The 20,736-nt window shown below is 42.8% G+C and overlaps 1 protein-coding gene and 1 long non-coding RNA gene across 9 annotated transcripts in view; one reads left to right on the top strand and one right to left on the bottom strand.

Annotated features, from left to right (window-relative positions):
• Window positions 1–20,736, bottom strand: part of LOC122409872 (uncharacterized) — a 63,116-nt gene that overhangs the window by 13,371 nt on the left and 29,009 nt on the right. For 5 of the 6 annotated variants that reach the window (XR_006260781.1, XM_043417757.1, XM_043417752.1 and 2 more), the window contains 3 exons: window positions 17,112–18,930; window positions 16,734–16,899; window positions 16,267–16,437 (listed from right to left, as the gene is read on the bottom strand). Coding sequence is in view for 5 of the 6 variants with exons in the window: in XM_043417757.1 (XP_043273692.1) it covers window positions 16,267–16,437; window positions 16,734–16,899; window positions 17,112–18,930 (2,156 nt within the window). In the remaining variant the exon portion in view is untranslated. Of the gene's footprint in view, window positions 1–16,266; window positions 16,438–16,733; window positions 16,900–17,111; window positions 18,931–20,127; window positions 20,532–20,736 lie in introns of those variants that run through there. The other variant, XM_043417756.1, reaches the window with a different exon arrangement.
• On the top strand, window positions 1,542–17,292 carry LOC122409877 (uncharacterized). Of its 3 annotated transcripts, XR_006260784.1 has the most exons (8): window positions 1,542–3,260; window positions 9,601–9,878; window positions 9,971–11,787; window positions 15,724–15,951; window positions 16,074–16,277; window positions 16,397–16,490; window positions 16,603–17,053; window positions 17,154–17,292. It is a non-coding gene; the product is annotated as an uncharacterized lncRNA (long non-coding RNA). The 3 variants fall into 3 exon arrangements; XR_006260782.1 differs by lacking the exon at window positions 1,542–3,260 and having other exon boundaries at window positions 9,432–9,878; XR_006260783.1 differs by lacking the exons at window positions 1,542–3,260; window positions 9,601–9,878; window positions 9,971–11,787 and adding an exon at window positions 13,806–15,271.

Here is a 20,736-nt window from a genome sequence, read left to right as displayed (position 1 = left end):
GCTATAAATTTCGACTATAAAAAAATTTCGAGATTTGAAAATTTCGAAATTTTTCGAAAATCGAAAAAATGACCTCTCACGTTGAGTTCGAAACATGTTTCACGCAATTCTGAGTCGAATGAGACAAAAGTGTAATGACCACGTTTTCCACGTTTCAATCGGCAATATTTTTTTTTCTTAATGTTTAATCGGAATTTCGAGCTAATATTCTGTAAAAGCATAAAATTCAACGTCGATATACTGGAAAACAAAATTTTTTCAATGGCTATAACACAAAAAGTAATCGCGTTGAAAGTTAATGGGTTAAAAAACACCCACGGAACACAATGTTCTGAAGCGAAATTTCCAATCAATCGTAGCAAGTCTCTTTGTTTCTGCCTCGAAAAGCAAATCGTGAATAAAAAAAATAAGACAATTGTACCCTTATGACGGGGGTATTCCAGAACGAATATTTCGACTAAATTTGGCACATATTTTTTTGACCTCACGTAGTGATTTATGATATAAAAAAGATATGAATGCCGATAGGAAAGATTATACGAAGTTTTCGAAAATTTCAACCCTCGAGATGGGGGTGTTCAGGAACGAATTTTTCGTTCCGGAACACCCCCTATCGTTGGAGAGTCTTTTCAGATTATTTCGTTGGACTCGAACGTTGCAAACTTCAGTGTCATTTCTATTAACACTTTTTTCTTGATCCATTTCCTCTTGTGTTTTCCTATTGCGCTCTCTAAAGCGATTTTTTACATAAAAAAGAAGAAATTTTGGGTTCAGTCAGTGATGGGTGCCTGATTAATTAATAGCTCGTAATTTCATTCGCCAAAAAATAAGTTGAAAAAATGTATTTACAATTTTGAATAAATAACTCTGACATGAATTCAAAGTTTGTTATATCTTTAATTAGGAATTAAAAATCGACTCAATTTATACACCCATAAAACGATCCTTCGGGCATGATCTGTCTTAACCCATCGAACGATCGAACCGTTTCTTCGGGGCTCCAAATTTCGCTATTTCTATGTGAGAGAATCCTCTCAAGTTGTTGATTCGAAAATCGATAGTCCATGAAATTTTGATTTCGCAGCTACAATCCTGCTCGGACGAATGAATAATTGGAAAATGAAGCCCCGAGCTTCAGTCAGCAGCTCGTTACCACCTTAATGCGCAGCTGAAAAACCAATTTCGCATTTTTGGAACATGCGCACATCCTGCCTCCATCTAACAGCATCGTATTAATGGGAAACGGAGAGACTTCAAATCATCAGTGTCTGAAAAATTAATGACGAGCCTAACTCATTTAAATTGCGTGTCCAAATCCACGCGGAATGCTCTCCCCGCGCGTATATACGGAGGAGACGAGCACCGAAGTCTCTGCGTGTCTGTATCTTCCGGTGTGCTTCTACAAATCTGCTCTTGGACTAACGACCTTCGTTGCTGGATTCATGATTAATTACTCCTGCACGCAACCAGCGATGCGGATAGCAGCAGTGCACGACAGTCCGCGCGAGTTTGTGAGTCGCGTTCGGTGATCCAACGAATAAAACGGCAAGATTCCCAGGCGGCGATATCTGCATAATGGGAAATCGGAATTGGCAACGAGAGCCACGGATGTGAACTTGCACGCTCGAGCGACATGGAATTTTCGAATTCCCGATGAGCCGAGAAGCTTGAATTTTAATAGTTTCGTGTCGTATTAATTCTGTCGAGATGGCAACGTTTCCGTTTATTTTTTAAAATGAAATGTACGACGAGACTCATCTCCGTGGGCTCCAAAAGGAGTTTTTAACGTAGGAGAAAAAACGAATGGAAGTGAAGACAAAAAACTTGGATTGCCTGCTCGGCCGCGTCGTGAGTCAACTCAGCCGAACATCCTCCGCAATATTTTCCGCCAGCCACGTGTACTCTGGACGAAAGCTCAAGAGTCACATGTTCCAATATGAAAAGGAACGTGCCCGCATATCCGCGACGTAGTTATAAGGAAACGTAGCAGGAAAGACTCGCCTCCTCGAAGCCAAAGTGACGATAAAAAATCTTCGAGAAACGGCGAAACGAGTTTGCCACTCTTGGCTATGAAGCGAATAAAATCGCTGCGACGGAAAAACGTTTTTGGCGAGCTGCGTGAATAGATAGCAAGGAATATCCTCTCGCGATGGCCACGTATGAAGTTTCTCGCGATATTATAACCGCGCGAGTATGTTGTAACGAAAGAGTACTGCGGTATCATCTTTCTTCGTCGTATAACGTAACGCCGTGCATCACGCGACGGACCGCAGTGTCCTTGTCACCGTCGTGTCAACATGAGCGCACAAAAAGACGATGAAAATGAAAGAAAACAGTTGCAAATTTATGACGCTGAAGTTTGCAACGTTCGAGTCTAACGAAACGATCTGAAAAAAGTCTCCAATTCCAGTAATTTTCCAATTTCGTTCTCGTAGTTTTTCAAGCTGCACCACGACTCTTGGTGAAATAAATAATTGGTGAATTACAAATGTTTTTTTCGTTGGACTGCAACGTTGCAAACTTCAGCGTCGTGAAGATTTCCGGTTATCGTACACACTGCGAAAGAATGATTTGTCGTGATTTATCGCAGGTTTGGTATAAGACAAATCGTTCAACTTTTTTTACATTCAAAGACTATAATTCGAATGAAAATGATTGTGTTCTGCGCAGCCGAAAGGTTACGGAAAATCAAGAAGTATGTTTTTTCATATTTTTTTGGTAATATTTTGATTCTCCGAAGTTTCGACCTCATTTCACACTCCAGAGGATAAAAGAATCCACGAAATATTCACAAAAGGTTACACACTCCGAGTGAGAATCGTCACGGGGCTCGCTATTACGATGGAATTTTGAAATTTTCACCTGCACTATCGGGACGAATATCTAATTTTACTTCATAATGCAGTATTCGTCTCGGTACGTGGTATGGGAATATCGGTAATGCTAGTATTTCAGAATAGTGGCGTAAGCCGGAGGCCGTAGTGAAACAAAAGTTGCCGATTGGCCAACTAGTAACGCTCTGATTAACGAGTAAACCATGGCGTTCGGGTTTACATACTCTATTCTCGGATTATTTTATCGTCGAATTCGTCATACAGCTGACAGCAAAAGATCGCGTGCTGGCAATCCGAGTTCTACAGTGATGGTTTTTTCTTCGTTGACAAAATCAATTTTCATCTTTTAAAGGTTACGTCATAGTGACATTTTTTCTCAAATTTTCTGCACTCGGGTTCCAATCCCCGTCGTCACTTTATTTTAAGGTACGATTTTTACTTCCTAATTAAATATATAATCAGAAGATTTATCTTTTGGCGAATGAAATTACGAGCCATTAATTAAACGGGGATCCATCACTGACTGAACCCAAAATTCCATTCGTCCCTGGCGAAAATACTATAGTTTTTTATATTAAACATCGCTTTAGAGAGCCCAATAGGACAACACAAAGGGAAATAGATCAAGAAAGAAGTATTAATAAAAAGACAAAAGTCTATGACAGGAATGAGCAAAGCCAAGAAGAAACAAAAATAATAATTATTACTGGTTTCGAATTTTTTCTCAGACCTTCATTACATACTTCATTGTTATCGTGTACTTTTTGATAAACTTTGTAATAAGCGTTCATTCGTTATGTGGAAAAAAAAACGATTTTTTATGGATGGTTCCTATAACCCTGTGTAATTTTCTTAATATTTCAACACGTTTATCTCAATAACGAATGAGAGGACTTGAAATTTGACACGCGTGTCAGTCGACTGCTCATTTAATAAACTGTGTAAATTTCAAGACGTGCTTTAAGAAAATTGTTTCGTGCATGAACTACCTTAAAAAACAATATTCTGAAAATCAACGGTTCAGCTTAATTTTGAACTCGAAGAAATCGTTTGGTTTTTAAATTTCAGACGTCACCGGTGCCGATATTTTCGTCGTTTTCTCGTCTGAATGTTCTCGTTCCCAGGCTCGCAACATTTGTATTTTTCTGTTATGAAGAGGTACTTTCTTTCTTGGAATTGCTCAACTTTTTTCTGTTTCCCACGTGAAAAATCATGTTTTCAAATATTTCGCTTTTCCCGTCACCGAAAGTTTCGAAATTCGGGACCATTTAATTTGCTACAGTATTAAAATGTTCGAGGAAAAATGGTACAGGTGAATGGGAGGCTTTGAGCGTCGGATTTGCAATTCGCAGAAGTGATTGTCTACCGTTGTCTAGCAAAAGGTAAGCCAGGCTAATTCCTGGCCCGTTCTCGGAGCGATGTTCACGCTCTCTGACCCCGCGCGAGCGCGAATCGGCGTTGCTTCTGTCAAGTGTATACACAGACATAGGAGCCGGCCGTACACTTTAAGAATAAACGGAATTACGAAGCAACCAGGAGACGAGAAAGGCCGGACGCGATTAACGACGAAGCCTGCGAGTGAGCCGACACTTTTTCTTCTCTCTTTTTCTCGCCCTGCTGTTTCCTACTCCACACGAACGTTCCCTATTCGAGTCGCATTGCTCAGGACATTGCCTTTCGTAGGATGAGTTAAATGTCACAGAGCGACCAAGCGGAAGATTGTACCGGCGCGCTCTCTTCCCTCGGTTTGTTCAAAAACACTTTACATCTTTACCGACACGCCATAAAAACAACGCACTTCTTGACACCGGGCGGTTGCAGGTGGAAGAGACGCTCTGAGCACCGAGCACAGCGTGCACCTTTTTTTTGTACTGAAACTTCATTTCTTCTTCTTTCCTCATCGTCGTCGATTGAAACGTCGCGAGTTTAGAGTCTTTTTCTCACTCCCTCGGACGTTTACCTACCCAAATAGAGCTTCGGTGTCGAGGAATCCGTCCGATTGATTGCCCGATAAATTTCGACAGGAAAAATACTCGAGGGAATGAGAAATGGACGAGATGGGCCTGTCAAACTATCACGAATCGTCGTCTCGTCGCGTTTGAGTCCAAAACTCGTGTGGAGCGAACGAATGAAGAGAAAAAAAGCGAATTATCAAAAACAGAATAGTCGATTGTGACGTCGAGAATTTTCGAATCGAGTATTTCTAGGATGTTTTTTTTCCTCGATGAGTCATCGTCGTCATTCACAAAGTGACTCGCCCAAGGTCCCATGCAAGCTGGTAATTTTTACAATTTTGAAGTATCGAGTACGAAGCGTGCAGAGGGAGGGACTTTATAGTCGCGCGTGCATAGATAGTCGGCGAAAATATCGGAGTTTGCGACGAGGCCATGCGAGCGTTATTCACGTGCGACGAGTGTAATGCTGGAAGTGAGAGATAAGAGAAAACGTGGTGTCGTGCGCATGCGAAAAACGAAAGCAGTGTCCGAAGCGACCGGACGAGATGGTCGAACGAATTTTGACATCGAAGACTCCGCCAAAAAGAGATTTGTATCTCGCCCGTCAAAAAAGCTGCATCGAGTTTCATTATTCGTGTATTTTCATTGCTATTTTTTGACTGAGATTTCGAACGAATTTCTTCGTTTCTCCGTCGCCATGGAAGACCCACGTGCTGGACGTGGCAGAGGGAGAATCGCTCCAACGAGAAAATACAATAATCCACAGTCCTTTGGCCGAGTGGAAGAAACAAATATTATTTCCTTCATCAAACGTCAGAGGCTTCGGACACTGCTCACCAAACGAATGTTTTCCCCCACTTTTATCAGACCTTTTGCTCTCCGCCTAACTACGATCTCGTGCGAGAGGCTGTTTTTTCTTGCTCTCGGGGAGCAAAGAAACGAGGTGAAAATACAAAGGGGAACTCATACGCGCAACTTTGGGTCGTTCGTACGACCGTTTTTGCGTCTATTTTTCTTCAACGAGTCCCGACGAATCTTTCTCGTTCTCGACATTCCATTTGTTTTATTTTCAACAAAGTGTTACGATGCAGACTTGGATGCTGGTACTTTTTTATACACATGAATGATTTTTAGTGTTTTACATATGCAAATTACATATGGTATATTTATAGATAACGTATACAGGTTTAATATATATATAAAGTATGTACGAGGAGGATTTTTAAGATGCAGATTAGACTTTTTTAATGTTTATTTACCCGTTGACCGGAGCCGAGTTGGGGACGGTCGTCGTGCCGGAATTCGGCACAGCTGGTTCCTTCATGTTTCGATCGTTTTGTCTGATTTCTCGTCGCACTTTCGCTCCTTTCTTTCTCGCTGTCAGATGCGCGCATACGCGAAATCCCGAATCGTAATCGAGCAGAAAATTTCTATCAATGGTGCTTGGTTCCTTTCACTTTTTTTTTCACCGAATAATTCCTGCACAGCGAAATTCCTTTTCGTTGAGGATCGAGCGATCCCAGCGACGTGAATTCCAGCCTCGGTACGTCCGGCCTTCGATTTTCCTCTTTTCCGAAGCTTTTTCACGAGAACTTCCGTCGTGAGCCGTTCGAGCGTTCACGATTTCGCAATCTTAGGCCGCCTTCGACTCCGCTCGGAACGAATCGTTCTCGCGAGTCCTCGAACTCGAGGTGACACGAGTTTTCCTCGCAATTAAACTTGTTTTCGTTTTTAATTTGTTTACGCGAACGTCCCGGGTGTCCGAGGACGCTTTTTTCCGCGCGGCTTGTCCGTCTGTCTAACGCCTCGAACTCGCGCGCTCTTCGGCAATGCTGCATCCACTACTCTTCGAACACACGCTTTCGAAAGCTTTCCTCGCGACGCACAACAATATATATTCGCTCTTCGCGTTGCCGACTGCACAATAAACAACTCTTAAGACTATAATCGAGCCGCATGAAAATATAGAACACGCGACACCTTTGTTCGATTATTCGCTATCGCCAGTCACGAGAACTTTATTTCGTAACTTTAATTACGCAATTGAAGAGTCGAACGAGCCTTCGAACGGCACCGCATCGATCAATTACGAACTTACGTGCCTATGCGGATACCAATATAAATATTGTAAATATCATTTTTTGTATTTTCAAGTGTAAAATACTCGGTTGAGAGTCGCGACTACGTCCTAAATCTCGAAACACCCGAGTCTCTACAAATCTAATCTATCATTTAAGACTACTGATAAATCGAAGACAATCGGAGGAAGCAATCCGTTGAACCATTACGAAGAAACTGATATCAGTTCCCTTGGCCACTAACGAGGCGAGCGAGTCTCCTTATTCTGTTCTCTTAGCCAGATAAATTCATCATTTATATCGCTTATTTTATATTTTTATTATCTAATAGGAAGAAAAGTTTGTGCGAAAGCCATTTATTCTTTGGGGAATACGCGTTCGAACAAATCTTTAGTTCTCGCACCATTCACGGGTTTTTTACTCGGAAACTCCGATTTTCGCCCCTCGATGACTCTCCGCATGTTTCTTTAGCTGTGCCCAACTTATCAGCGAGGCTGCACTCTTCTAAGGTCGTCTTTGCGATAAAAGCGAAGATCGACCGCCGATCTACTGCCGTGCCATCGCAGCGGCTCACGAACTTTAAGGTACTCCTTTGACGAACCCGAATATTCTACAAACAACTGATTTTAAATAACAGTGAAGTCAAAGTCCGTGCGAATAGATTGGCGAAATTTCAGCTGAGGTTATCGAATATTTAATGAAGAATTGAAACTTGAAAAATCGTGAAATTCGTCGGATTCCATCGTCGCCACGTTTCTATTCAATGATTCATATACTAAATAATTCGACGATAAAAATGGAGCGTTACCGGATCCTTGAAAGAGATATTAACGATACAAGTTGGAAAAATATGGCAGAAGCAGAAGCTTTTCCTGTATAAACGCGACTTCTGAGGTTAGGAATCAGTGGAAATTTCGAGTGCCCGAATTCGCGCCACCAAAAAATACGCTCATGCGAAAGGAATACCTTAATTATTCGTGAAATCATCAATATTCGAATATATCGCGACTTTGGATCTATTTCATCAATCGTTTTCATTCATTTTGCTTGTTTTTAGCATTACGTTTTGATATTTGGAAGATTAATCAATATTTCTAAGCGATTGGACATTTTTTTGAGTATTTTGAATGGTACTCAAGTTTTGGCCGAGTTTTTAAGGAAATTTTTGGGATTTTTGGACCCTCGATGATTCTATTGGTCGGAAGAAGATGGGGGGAGAATGGAATCTCTAGAAAATTGTTAAATTTTAGGGGAATTCATTACTTTTTGATCTTGTGACTCGAGAATTTGAATTTTCAGGAATAGTAAGACTTTTTCGCACTGCAGTTGACGAGAGTTTTCTTAACCGTTATTTCAACATTTTTATGGCATTAAATGTCATGTGAGTAGATTATGTGGCTTGAACCCCGATCAAAGATTCATTTGCTACGATTTTGACATTTTTCTAAGCTAAGTTTAGCCTTTTGAGGACGGGTCTGGTCGGAATATTAAGCACTAGTTTGGTGGGGCACTCCACTTGGAAAATTCATCGATATTATGAACAAATTTCGTGTAACAAAGGTCGATTTCAACGGAAAAATTTAACGAAAAAGGTTAAAAATGACACTCGTTAAATGGGAAATTTCGGTTCGAATTATCCGAGGCTTTGAATCTTTTCCCATATAAAAATGTGTGAAATTTGAAGAGTGTAAAACTGCATTTTCACCTCGAGATTTCGTTAAAAGGATTCTTCGAAAATTGAGGTAAACTCGGTTGAAAAAATAGCGCGTAAACCGCGACGAAGAAAATTTGATGAAATATTGAAAGTGCGGAAAACCTCGCGGAGTCTGCGTCTATTAAAAATCGTATTCCTCATGAATCACGTACAAACGTTCTCTCGAAATGTCATAATCGAATCGAGAGCCAAATCGCTCTGAACGTGCAACTTTTACAGGTAGCTACTGAAAATACAGCGTTTACTACGAACGCGTCTACACGAGTCCTCGGTTCGCTAACTTTTCGAACGACGTTCTATTTTGTTTTGGGTATGAAATTGTAAAAATAAATGATTCTCGTAGTCGTCGAACTCGCGAGCGAGACATCGATAGTTAATTTTGGTTAGTGCACCATGAGACGGAATGCCGGCGATAAAGATTTTTTGTACGTTGACAGAACAGTGAGGTGGGTCTATTCAAGTGAGTTTATCAAAACAACGATGTCAGTCTAAGATTCATCCGAGAGGTTCCCTCGCTTCTGCCTTTCTCTCTCTGTTTGTATTGCGGTTAGTGTTCGTTTTAAAATGGTGCAAGACCGATATCTCGTCCATTGGACGCCTTCTTCATTTTTTCGTCCCCTCCTTTATCCAAGCTCTTAAAATCTTTCTCTCCTTTTATTTTCTCACTTCCTCTCGTTATTTATTGTGTAAGTGCGTTCTAACGAAGCAGCCAGGTGTTAATAGCAGTCGGGTTAGTTGGCAAAGGAGGACCCAGTGATTGGTTGCTAGTTAGGATAAGTCAGCTGGTAGTAGTCCCCACCCGTAGCCTCCTCGTCGCTTTGCAATTGCTTCACTCGCTTTATAAGCTCGCTAGAACACAAAACACTAACTCTCAATAATACGTTTCATGTCTTTATCCCTCTCCCAACTCCCCGTTCAGCAAAATTCTTTGAATTTCATAATTTATCATGTTCTTTCAAATGAAAATTCCTCTCTTCACATTTTTTCTCATTCCACTCTTTTATTCTTTGTTTCGACAGTTACGAAGCATTTTTACTGCTCGCTGTGAAGTCAATGAGCTGAAGCATCGATTGAAACAAACCTCCGTGAGCCCTCGATGTCGAAACATTGAAACGCACAATTTTAAAGAGCAAGAATAAAAATGGTTATTGCCAGGGAGTGCGCGACAGTGACGAATGATGTGTGAAAATTCAAAGTTTTCTGTCAACGAAAAAACGGTTATTTTGTTCCATTTTTTATTTTCTCGAATACTCAACGATTCTATCTGCGCAATAAATTCAAGTTCGAATCTCTCTCGGTGAGTCAACCATTTTTATTGACGATTGTGATCCTACAATAAAAAAAGGTGAGACGCACATGAGCCGTTTTGAGTGACTTTTATCTTTTTAGCTTAACGAACGTGCCTATTGATCAATTTTCTAAGGACGCCATCTACCCGAAGCGTCACTAACTACGACTAGCAATTTGGCATGCGACGATAAAAAAGGTCGACTCAAATCTGCCGGTTCTACTTGACTCGTTGCTTCAATCGCGCGCAATTCGATATTCGTCCTTTTTATTTACAAGGTGACTGTTCGCGGAGTGAAGTTTCAATTCGAATGATTAAAAATCGACGTTCAGAAGCGAGCGCGACGTCTCGGAAGATGTGCGTCAAAGATACGAAGTTGTAACGTTTGTACTTTGGAGTCCAAAAAAAAAAAGAGAAACAGCAGATTTGAAGCGCAGCAGCAAGGAACAGCAGGATGAAAAATGGAGGAAAGTTTTAGTCACAATAATAGCGAAGCTGGAAAAAGGGCACTGGCGTATCTAGTAGTTCGATGACCGTAGCATGGGCGCGAATTTCATCGCGATAATCGATCGCGAGCTAAAACCGTCTATCAGGAAAACGTTACGTTGGGTAAAGCCACGCTTCGCGTCGGTGTGTTGCGTCGTATGGACGTCGGGTAGCTGAATCAGTTAATTGTAATTGACGAGGGTTCTGCCAGTGAAGGCGGACAGAAACAAATCTGTCGTAAGCTTCCCACCGTTGTTGTACTATAGTTTTATCGAAATAATTGAATGCTTCGTTACAACGAGAGAAATCATCGTGTCTTCCGGCTCTCTATCTCTCATCTCAAGACTGATCTAAACCTTCATTTTTGCAGCACTCGAAGTCAGTGCCGCTCATCGCGTAGGCCACGGGAATTCAAAACAATGTGAGGTCTAAATTTACGTGAGTCAATTGTGACGAATCTTTTCACACGCGGTTTTCTCAACGATTTCATTCACGAGGTGGTTCGCGAAAAGGACTCGCGAATTGAGATATAAAAACTTGATTTTCTGACGTTTTCTAACGATAAAAATCAATGAGAACTTGAGAAATGTCAAGTTACGATTTTGCATCAACGAACACGTAAAGCTTCAACGAAAAATTTATTTCCGTAGTTTTCATGTACATTCCCGTACTGTTTTGATATTCAAAAATTCAAAAAAGGTATTCGGGAACAAACCCTTTAAACTTCCTCTTCTGAAACATGTCAAACCGATGAAGTGATTTTCTGTTGGATGAGGTTTCCAAAAACAGCGAAACACTGTTGGAAATAATGATAAATTCGAAGGTAATGGAACACTCGAAAGTGAAGCATTTTTAAAAACTAGAACACTCTGTTTAAAAGCGAAGAAGTCGTCGTCAATTCGTTTATTCAAGAAAATTTGCTACGTTCGTTTTAACGGCATGCCTCGTGTGTTATCGAATACATCGAATGAGACCTATCGATTATGTAAATGAAGTGGACTGTAACGAAGATAATAGAAACAACGGTTCCTCCCGATGGTCGGAAGTTAAATTCGGGTTCCGAGTAGCCGAATAATCGAACAAAATAATGTCGAACGTTGAAAATGAATATTACATTTTTCTACAGATTCGACGAACGAATACACCGGAGCACTTTTTCACGACACTGTCATAACAAAAAATAAGAAGTAAGAAAACAATAATAAATAAATAAAGTTCTAGAAACGAGGCCTGACAGATTCGACACGCGGTCGGAAACGACGCGTTCCTCGTCCGACACGACTTCACGGAGGCAAAACTACTACTGATCGTCGGTCGTCGAATGAGAATGTGGCAAACTCGGTAGAGCGCGCGGCGTTGGTGAGCCACCGGTGGCTGCTCGATGAGCCTACAGTCTTGAGCAAAAATTCGTGGTGGAGGGGGCGAAAAGAAGGTACACAAAAGAATAAAGTCCAGGCTTCTAAACATAACAAACGAAATAACCATCGAACCACTCGACGACAATAAAACAGATCGACTATAGAATATTATGCTCTACGATGTACAATCTTTCTCGCATAATAAAACGGTAGGAAACTTTTGACTCGACAAAAGCCCACCGAGGGAACTCTCGATGAACCGTACGTAATATAAATCCATACCGTGTCCCAGTGAAACTACCGGTGGGGGAAAAATTGTTCTGGCCCCCTTTGAGTCTTCGTCCATGAGTATTCAATAAAGCCCTACTTTTCCGTGTGTTCGTGGCTTACAAATAAAATAAAAATAGATCACTTTGAGCAAGGTGTGATGAAAAATCGACCATTTCGTGCTTATTTTTATGACCCCTACAGTGAGATTACGCATAGAATCATTTTCTACGAAATGATTTTTCAAGCTTCAAGAATATTGAGGTAAGTTTGATAAAATAATGTGTGAATTATCATTGAATTCAATGATCGTTCAGCAATCGCGTGTTTAACGACGTACACGAACGATCTACAAATAATGCTAACCACTTCGCATAAAACTGGACGAAAATAGACATGACAGTAATAATGTATTCACAAACTTCCGTAGCCTTGATCTGCGGGGAACGAAAAAAATTCCAAGAAAAATGTGGCCGAGAAAACCGTTTTTGTTTAGGCACTGGGACAATTCGAAAAGTTTCGTAATTAGTCGATCAAAAGTTTGATCGTGTTTCGAAGCACTAATCTCATTAGTTTTTGGTCCAATTATTATTCAAAGGGAGTTGGTAACGAACTAAAATTACAGGGGAGTGTCGATTTAATAAAATTAACAGAAGTCTGTTCCCGTTTCGAAGAATATAAAAAAAATATGGGGAGACTTTAAGAGGCATCATTTCTGGAGAGAGATCAAAAGCTGTCAAAAGGACGCGAGCACTCACGGCAATAAACTCATCATTGAGACTGCTAAACTCTCATCGTGTGTCTTGTTTTAAATTCGCCGTTGCTGCGTGGACGCTCCTGTTCGTATCAAAGAAACCACACACGTGTTCTACATTACAAACAGAATAAAATAAGCGCACGCGAGCCGAATGACAGCGCATGAATCATTAACACGCTAGGCGCAAGAGGCGTTTTTGTGCCTGTTGTAAAATATATAATCGAGGGCGGTCTTTTTTCGTGCCGTCTCGGGACAACGATCACGTGCTCACGAGTCTGCGTGTTTGTGATTACCAGTATATTTACGTATATCTGTATATCGGCGATAAAAAAAAATCTCTCCCGGTGAAAAAGTGCAAAATGCGTAACGCGGTGATACCGGCTTTGACGATAACTCTGATTCGCGTTTGAAACTCGATTAATCGTTTTGTCATTCGAAGAAAATAAATCACTCGGGCTCGTTCTGGAGTTTGGATAAGTTGTTTGTTTTTCAATCACGATATAATTTAACACGACTGAAAATGATTGAAGGGTTTTTTGCGAACAGTTATATTCTTCGTATCGTCTCTTACGACGAAAATCAACGACGATTCGGAAAAATGTTCGTTGACGAAAATGCAGGTATACAAAGAGGATTGAAAGATTATGGCGACGCGCACCGGGCAACCGGCGAATCTCGTTGAAGCCGGCGTGCCGTGTCCCGAGTCTCACAAAACCTCTAAACGGATCGATACGAAGGATACGAAGGTGGAAATAAGGCGATCCTTTCTGCGAAAATTTCGTCTGGGTGGGATCTTTACAACTCTGGAGGACAAGTCGGGAGGAAAAGGGGACGGAGGACAAAAGCGATTCACTAACCCAACGAGTGGCCCTGAATTTCACTGCCCTCACTCCCTCCCTCCCACGGTCTCCCACTTTCTCTCTCGCTCTCTCCTCTTTGTACATACGATTGAAAATATCGATTTACAGGACTCGAGACTCACTGTTTTTCCAACAGCGAGAGAAAGCTTCGAAAGAACATCGTTTTGAAAACATCACCGACATTACCGACGATCGTTTAACATCGATGTTTGCCTTACCGTGCGATGGTACGGTCTTCTTTACTTTTGCTGTTACAGCTTACAGTAAGCGTGCCCGAAAGAACATTCGTCGTAATTACAAAGTTCATAATTCATTAATGAAAGGTTTGAACTATGTAATGAAACTTAAATAGTTTAATTTTGATGAAAACCAAGCGTTTTTGTGCTGCTTTAAAGAAAAATTGATACGATCTCGAAAAATGTCATGACAATTTTGAAGTGTTTTATTAGTTCCAGAAGTTTGAAAGGAATTTTCGAAAGTGTATAATTAAATGACTATTCAATTCGAATTAAAGCAATGGAATCTTGGTGATGATTTTACAGATGCCAAAACATCAAGAATCTCATCGGGAAGGTTATTTCAGGATTTTTTGAGGTTATGAAAAGTGCATTTATGGCGGGACAAGTTCGTAGCGGAATGAGATTTGGCGAGGAAAACCTTAAAACAAATACGTGAATGAGTGAAAATTCGTGAAATTTCGGCGAAGTGAATAAAACTGAAATATTTACAAGCAAGAAACATCGTAATAACGGGCAGTTTTTTCGTAGCAAGCACACAGCCATTCAGCAAAAAAATCGCACACCGAAAATATCTGACGCCTCATCACTGAGGCCCGAATCTCGTTAATTCGCTTTCGGACACTGAATATCGAAGTGACTCTCACGACGGTGTTTGTTTTTAAAAAATAAACCATCCCCACGAGGAAGGAGAGAATAAAATTTCTTCGAAAGTCGCTGCACGAAAATAAACGGAAAACAGTAAATTGAGGAGGAGAGGAAAAAATATACGGAACGAAGCCCGCATTTATCGGGGGATCTGACGGTATATTTGGACATCTCTAGAGTGTCGTGAAACACACGAGGATTTAAAGACGAAAGTGCGGATATTATTAGAAGCGGAAGACAGCGGGAGAGACTCTGTTCTGGCGCCGAAAGGTCTGCTCACGAGAACTGTGCACGCTCAAACAATTCTTCTCTATTTTCATTGATTCCGCACGCGCATAAAGGATAATAGTATCGGGATATCAGATGCGGAAGATCGTAAAGGAAAATATGGGAGTAAACATGAGCCGAGAGGGCAAAAATGCAAGTGGGCGTTCCGTTGGAGCACGATGAAGGCTCGTGAATAATCGAAGTAGCGAGATTACAATCTCGAATGAATTTATAGCTTTGGGAGACGAGTCGTACGGGGAAGATTCCGATCGAGCAGCGTCTCCATCTCTTCGCACGTCTTCCAATTCACATTTCAATTTCTCTCTTTGTCCCGGACTTTCCGGAAGGATTGATTTACATTCGGCGATCGATAAACTTGCTCCCTTCGTAAATTCATCTCGTATCATTGGCACCGAGCGAAATGAAAGGTTGAGAAATGAAGAAAAATAAACATGACGGTCGAATGGTACTAAACAACGAGAAAGAGGCGTGCCCCGGAACTCGATTCACAGAGTTATGTCAGGTGCAGTTTTGAACGCTCGCGAGTTCACGTGTGCCGCCAACAATGCGGCATTTATCGATCGTTATACATTTTCAATAAAAGCCGATACAATCCCTGCGTGCTTGAATACACTCGCGTAAATCTCGAGCATCTCGACTCATTTACTTTCGGTATTCCATGACGCAACAAATATCATGTGCCTCGGAAATGGTTTCCTATCAACTTTTTTTTACCGTGAAAACGCATTTGGGCACTGTCAAAAAAAACGTTGAGATCTCGACTCGTGAAAAATATTTCGTGTCATGGCTTTGACGAGGTCTTGTTCGTCTCTGTAATCGCTCAACATATTTTCTGGTGCACGAAAAAATATAGATTTTTATCCCTAGAAAATTGTTCTTTTTCGTTTTTTAGCAAAAAAACTTTTCACGAATAGTGAAGTAAACTAAGGCTCAATTGTTGCGAAATTTTTTCAGTCGCAGAACAACAATTTTGCTCGGTTGTGGTTCATGGGACGAACGTCTTTAATATCGAACGCTTTACCAAGCAGACAAAAAGCAAAAAAACTCGCAAATCAAGGACTTTTTTGAAGCACACGAAAAGGGAAAATGCCGAGGACATACATAAGCTTCGAACAATGATCGCGGATGCTTCTGACATTTTCGATCCATGGCCTGTTCCATAGATTTGACATTTCAAGACGAGTTCGTTTCATTCGTTTTCATTAATTTGTTACTTGATACCGAAAAGTTGAGTGTTTCCCACAAAACTGACAGTTTTATTCAGTAAACAAATTTTCTCACTAAAAATGTTTTTTTTTTTTCAGCCACGATACCGAAAACAACGATTTGCGAGACGATCGAAATGGAAATAAATGTCGGAAAGTACGGAAAAATAGTTTTGACGTTCGTTCGATTTCTCAGGTCTTCGAGTTTTGGATACACGTCAATTTTTACTGGCAATGGATCGAAAGTTTTGAAATGATTTAAAATGAAAATAGATATCGAAGATCCACGTACCCGGATTCAGAGTTCGTATGATTATTGTTATTGTTGCCAGTGCTGACGTTGTTGTTGGCCAAATTCGAATTGGAATGATTCTGAGCTGTACCCATTATTGTACTCCATTCTCTCATCACGTCCTTAATAGTTGCGTCGTCGAGCTCGTGCAGAGCCGTATTCGAGTCCAGTCTGAGGAAAAGATTGACGTAAACAAGCTGATTCGTAAATTCTCCAGTGAAATGGTAAATCTTCATTCGCTTTTTAACACGCAAAATAAATTAGTTTTGAGTTTATTCAAATCTTTATCTTTCCTACGATTTTTCATTCATCAAAGCCGTCATTGATTTTTTGCAGATTCAAGTTTGTAGCGCAAAGAAAGTTACGAATATTGGGAACATTGAAAAGTGCAGAAGCGAAAAAACTCCCGGTGCGTTGGAGCAAAAAAAGCTTAATTGTCAGTAATTTCGACGTGCCAACGTCCTCACCGTCTGTTCGATTCATCGTACGAGCGATCCTCGCTGCATTCGTAGTCGAGCATGAGGTCGTCCGAAGTGATGGATTCGCAGGGTGAGAGTGTACCGACGCTTCCGGCACGGCTGATTCGTCGGCCGTGAATCGGACTGTTTTCGACGCTGCGTCCCTGCAGTAAACCTGAAAATAAAAACAAGTGATTCGATAGAATCGAGTCGAGGTACGAGGAGTTCCTGGGATGGAAACGAGACGCACCTTTGTACGATAAAAAAACTGGAACGCGGAAGCGTTGAAAAGAGTTTACAAAATAGCCAATTTACGATCCGAATCGAAGGTAAAATTGAGAAAGAAACGAGTGGGAAAAAGTTGTGAAAAACGGGCTTTGAACTTACTGCTTTTCGGAGCAGATTCAACGAGTGTATGACTGTTTTCAGTGACAGGATGGCTCGCGGTAACAACCGATTGTGTATCGGCACCGTTTCTGAGGGTGTCATCGAAAGTGAGTCCAGGTTGATCGGCGATTTCATCATCAAAGAATTCCCGTCCCTCGGAGAGGCTGAGCGAGTTGGATGCATTGGTGGGAGTCCCAGGGCTGTCGTCTTCCAACGTGCATCCGGACCTTTCCATGACGCATTCTTTCCTCGAATTTTTACCATCGGACTGTGTGATACTCGCAGTAAGACTATCGACGAGGCTGTCGACGGGTGAAGTTTCGTCGTCGATGAGGCTGGTCGTGGTGGCGGCAGCAGCAGCGAAAGCGGGATCTTCGATGGTCAGCAAAACCGAGCGGAGGGTACTTTTTGGTAGGGCGCCACTTTTCGCAGCGTTTGAAATGGTTTTGAGATGTTGGCGCGAATTGTTGTTGCCGCGACATTCGTCGCTGGAGCTGAGAGAGTACTCGTCGGCCATGGCTTCGCCGTGTCCGTATTCCGGATCGTCCGAGCTCGGTGGACTGAAGTCCGATTTTATCGAGGCCAATTTCTCGTTGTGGGAACGGTCTTTGTACACTTTTTCTTCGCCGAGACCTTCGTCGTAGCCCTCGGACGAAGTGGTCGACATGGAAGTCGTCGAATCGGTGTATCTGTTGTCCTTGTTCAGTACTCTCTGGTATTGAACGGCGCGATCTCGAACGAAACCGGTATTCAAGTTGGCTCCGGTTGCAAAAGACTTTGGCAAAGGTATGACGGATATTTCCGTCACCGTACTGTCGTCCTCGACGTCGCGGACGTCGAAGCTCTTACCGCTGAGTACCATTCGGAGATTTCTCGGTCTGCCGTGGTTTCTGCGGAGCGCCGTTGTCCCCGAGTCGCGATAATCGACACCAGCGTCCCGGGCGATGTCGTGCTCGACTGGATAACCCTGCTGGCTTCCAAGCCCCGAGTCTTCGGTGCCTGAGCCCTCCTTCGAGCTGTTCGAGCCCTTAGAAGTCGTTGACACTTTTCTGCTCTGATTGGCTACGGTTTTAGCCACTTTGGGGTTAGCCTCGTTCATTCTGACGGCGAATTGAGGCAGCGGCAAGTGCGAAGTGTGGAGGGTGTACTTGCTGATGGGTTCGGGTATCCCGGAAGTGCGTCGCTCGGTCTCGGCATTCGGGGCTGTTTGATGAGCGTACGTCGGAGGATTGTTTACAGGTGATGGTCGCAGCTTCGAGGACGGTGCTGTCACGTAAGATTGACGCTCGTGCCCCGGGCGTCCCAGTTGTCTACCGATCCCGTAACTTTCTTGATGGATGTCGCGCTGCTGCTGGAATATTTGCTGAGGCTGCTGCTGCTGCTGCTGATGATGATTTTGGAGCAACTGATGCTGCTGATGACTCACTTTTTCTTGGTTGTAATGACTGGCGCTGTGACTGCTAGAAATGTCACCAACTTTGTTGGTGTATCGAGGCTGCGGCTGACGAAAACCAAAGCGATTGGTGCGCAGTCCGTTCACCGTCGATGCAGCTTCTTTCTTGGGCGGTGCGAGCCTCGGCGTCGAGCGACCCGACGACGAACTGTGGAACCGCTGGTGACAACTGTCCTCGTCCCTTCTACGCTCTTGCTCCGGACCCGCTGACTTTGAACGCTGATGCATCGTCGTTCCTGTACCATCGTTGCCGTAGGACGCCCCTACGGGCATCGGGATTCCCGATGAAGGTCGTCTGCGGAAACCAAATGACGTCGCTGTGCCACGTGTGTACGGCGCTCTCTTCGTCGCACCCTTGCTCTCGTTCTGTTATGACGAAACACAAAGATGCGTGAATTTAATTAATTAAGGAACTTCGTGCCGCTTGCGTGTGGGGAAAGGGAGCGAGGGACGCGTCACTCGGAGCGGGTTCGGGTGACTCAACACCGGCGAAAAAGAGACATTTTACGCTTCGACAAAAACTTATTGATCGAAATTTCATTGTGCACTGTGCAAATGGAGTTTCGAAAGATCTTCATAACCACAAAAAATTTGCTATCGCAGCTCATTTGGGGTGCATCGTTAATCGAATATCTTTTTAATCTCCGGTGCTTTCGGAGCGCTGCAGCTGGCTAAATCCTCCTTCGAGTCTCCATCAGGACTCGAGAAATTGTGTGATCGAAAATTAAAAGGTGACCAAATTGTTCCTCGTGTGAAATCGACGCAACTTAGCATATCATTAAATGACACATAACAGTTCAACGAAAAATCAATACCGAAACTCCAACGACGTTTCTCGAAGCTTTGTATATCCGCGTTTCAATCGAAACGGCTCAATAAAAGTGAGCGATCGATCTCTCCGGGCGAAATTCGATTACGTAATTTCCTCTCGCCCTCGTACAAAGAAAATGAATGAAAAGTCGTTTATGACGAATATCTTTGACCGAGGCTTTCTGGGAGCTTGAAATAATTACGTTCCGCCACGTCCGTCTAAACCGTACGAAACACGTGAGCCTCGAGACATCGTGTTTGTTCTCAAGCTGATATTTACAAACTTTATATCCAGTAGGCTTCGGGCATATCTCTCAATCAATTGGTAATAAACCACAGAGACTGATCATGTTTACAGGGGAGAGAGGTTCTCGGACTGACAGCGGGCGACGACTGGGAGACGGAGAGAGGCTCACCGAGTGCTATTTTGGCTCGAGTACAGTACCCTACATAAAAGCATGTCGCGAATATCCAGCAGGAGAGAAATAGAATGACAGAGTCTCGGGGTGAGTGAGAGCGAGCGAAGTGACAGCGGCGTTCCATCAGCGAGTGGCAAAAGCTGAGTAAATCGAGAGTCTAATAAAACAGGGAGTATTTTTTTCGCGAGAATCCTGAGCGAACGAATCGCGTGTCTTCCTCGCGCGCGTTCCCGACGAATATTCACTCCGTTCTCACTATTTTCTCCCGTTGCGCGTCAACACTTTTGCATACGAGTGTATGGGGTGATGCGGTACATTAAATTCGAGGGCTTACCGTAGCGCCTCGAGCGCAGTCTTTCCAGTCCTCGCCAGTATCCTCCATTTCGTACTCGTGATCGTCATAATCCATATTTCTCCCGACGTACAATCCGTTTAAATAGAACGAGCAGTGATAACGACTGCGGAGAATCAAAGGTCAAATGGTGCTCTCGACGCGGAGAGATAACGGTTGAATCACCGAGGAACCGATGCCGGTGAGAGAGATACGAATGCGCTTTTAATCTTCACTTTTTTACGGCATCGTGGACGCGCTCGACGCCCGGGGAATCGTACCGGTTCCCGACACACTCCTCGATACCTTCCCCGATTAGATCTCTCCGATCTTCGTTACGATTCTCACCGCGCCATGCCCGAGGATACTTCGAGCGTGTCGAATGAAAATTCACCACGAAAATGAGGCAACGAGTCTCGAGGAAGGGAGAAACGATTAAATAAACTGAACTCGGAATTTATTTCTTTATTAGTAAAGTCGCGTTACTGCGTCCTCCGTCGCCCGCCTCATCGGCGACGTCCACGGATTTTCCTCTCGTGAATTTTCGACCGCGACGCCTGCCGTCTCCCGGACAATCTCATCGGCCCGTGGTCACATTCTCCCAGCAGACGA

Source organism: Venturia canescens, chromosome 4 (assembly GCF_019457755.1).
Source record: "Venturia canescens isolate UGA chromosome 4, ASM1945775v1, whole genome shotgun sequence".
Classification (NCBI taxonomy): Eukaryota; Metazoa; Arthropoda; class Insecta; order Hymenoptera; family Ichneumonidae; genus Venturia; species Venturia canescens.
Note: the sequence above shows the minus strand (reverse complement) of the source record. Positions and strands in the feature narration are given on the sequence as shown.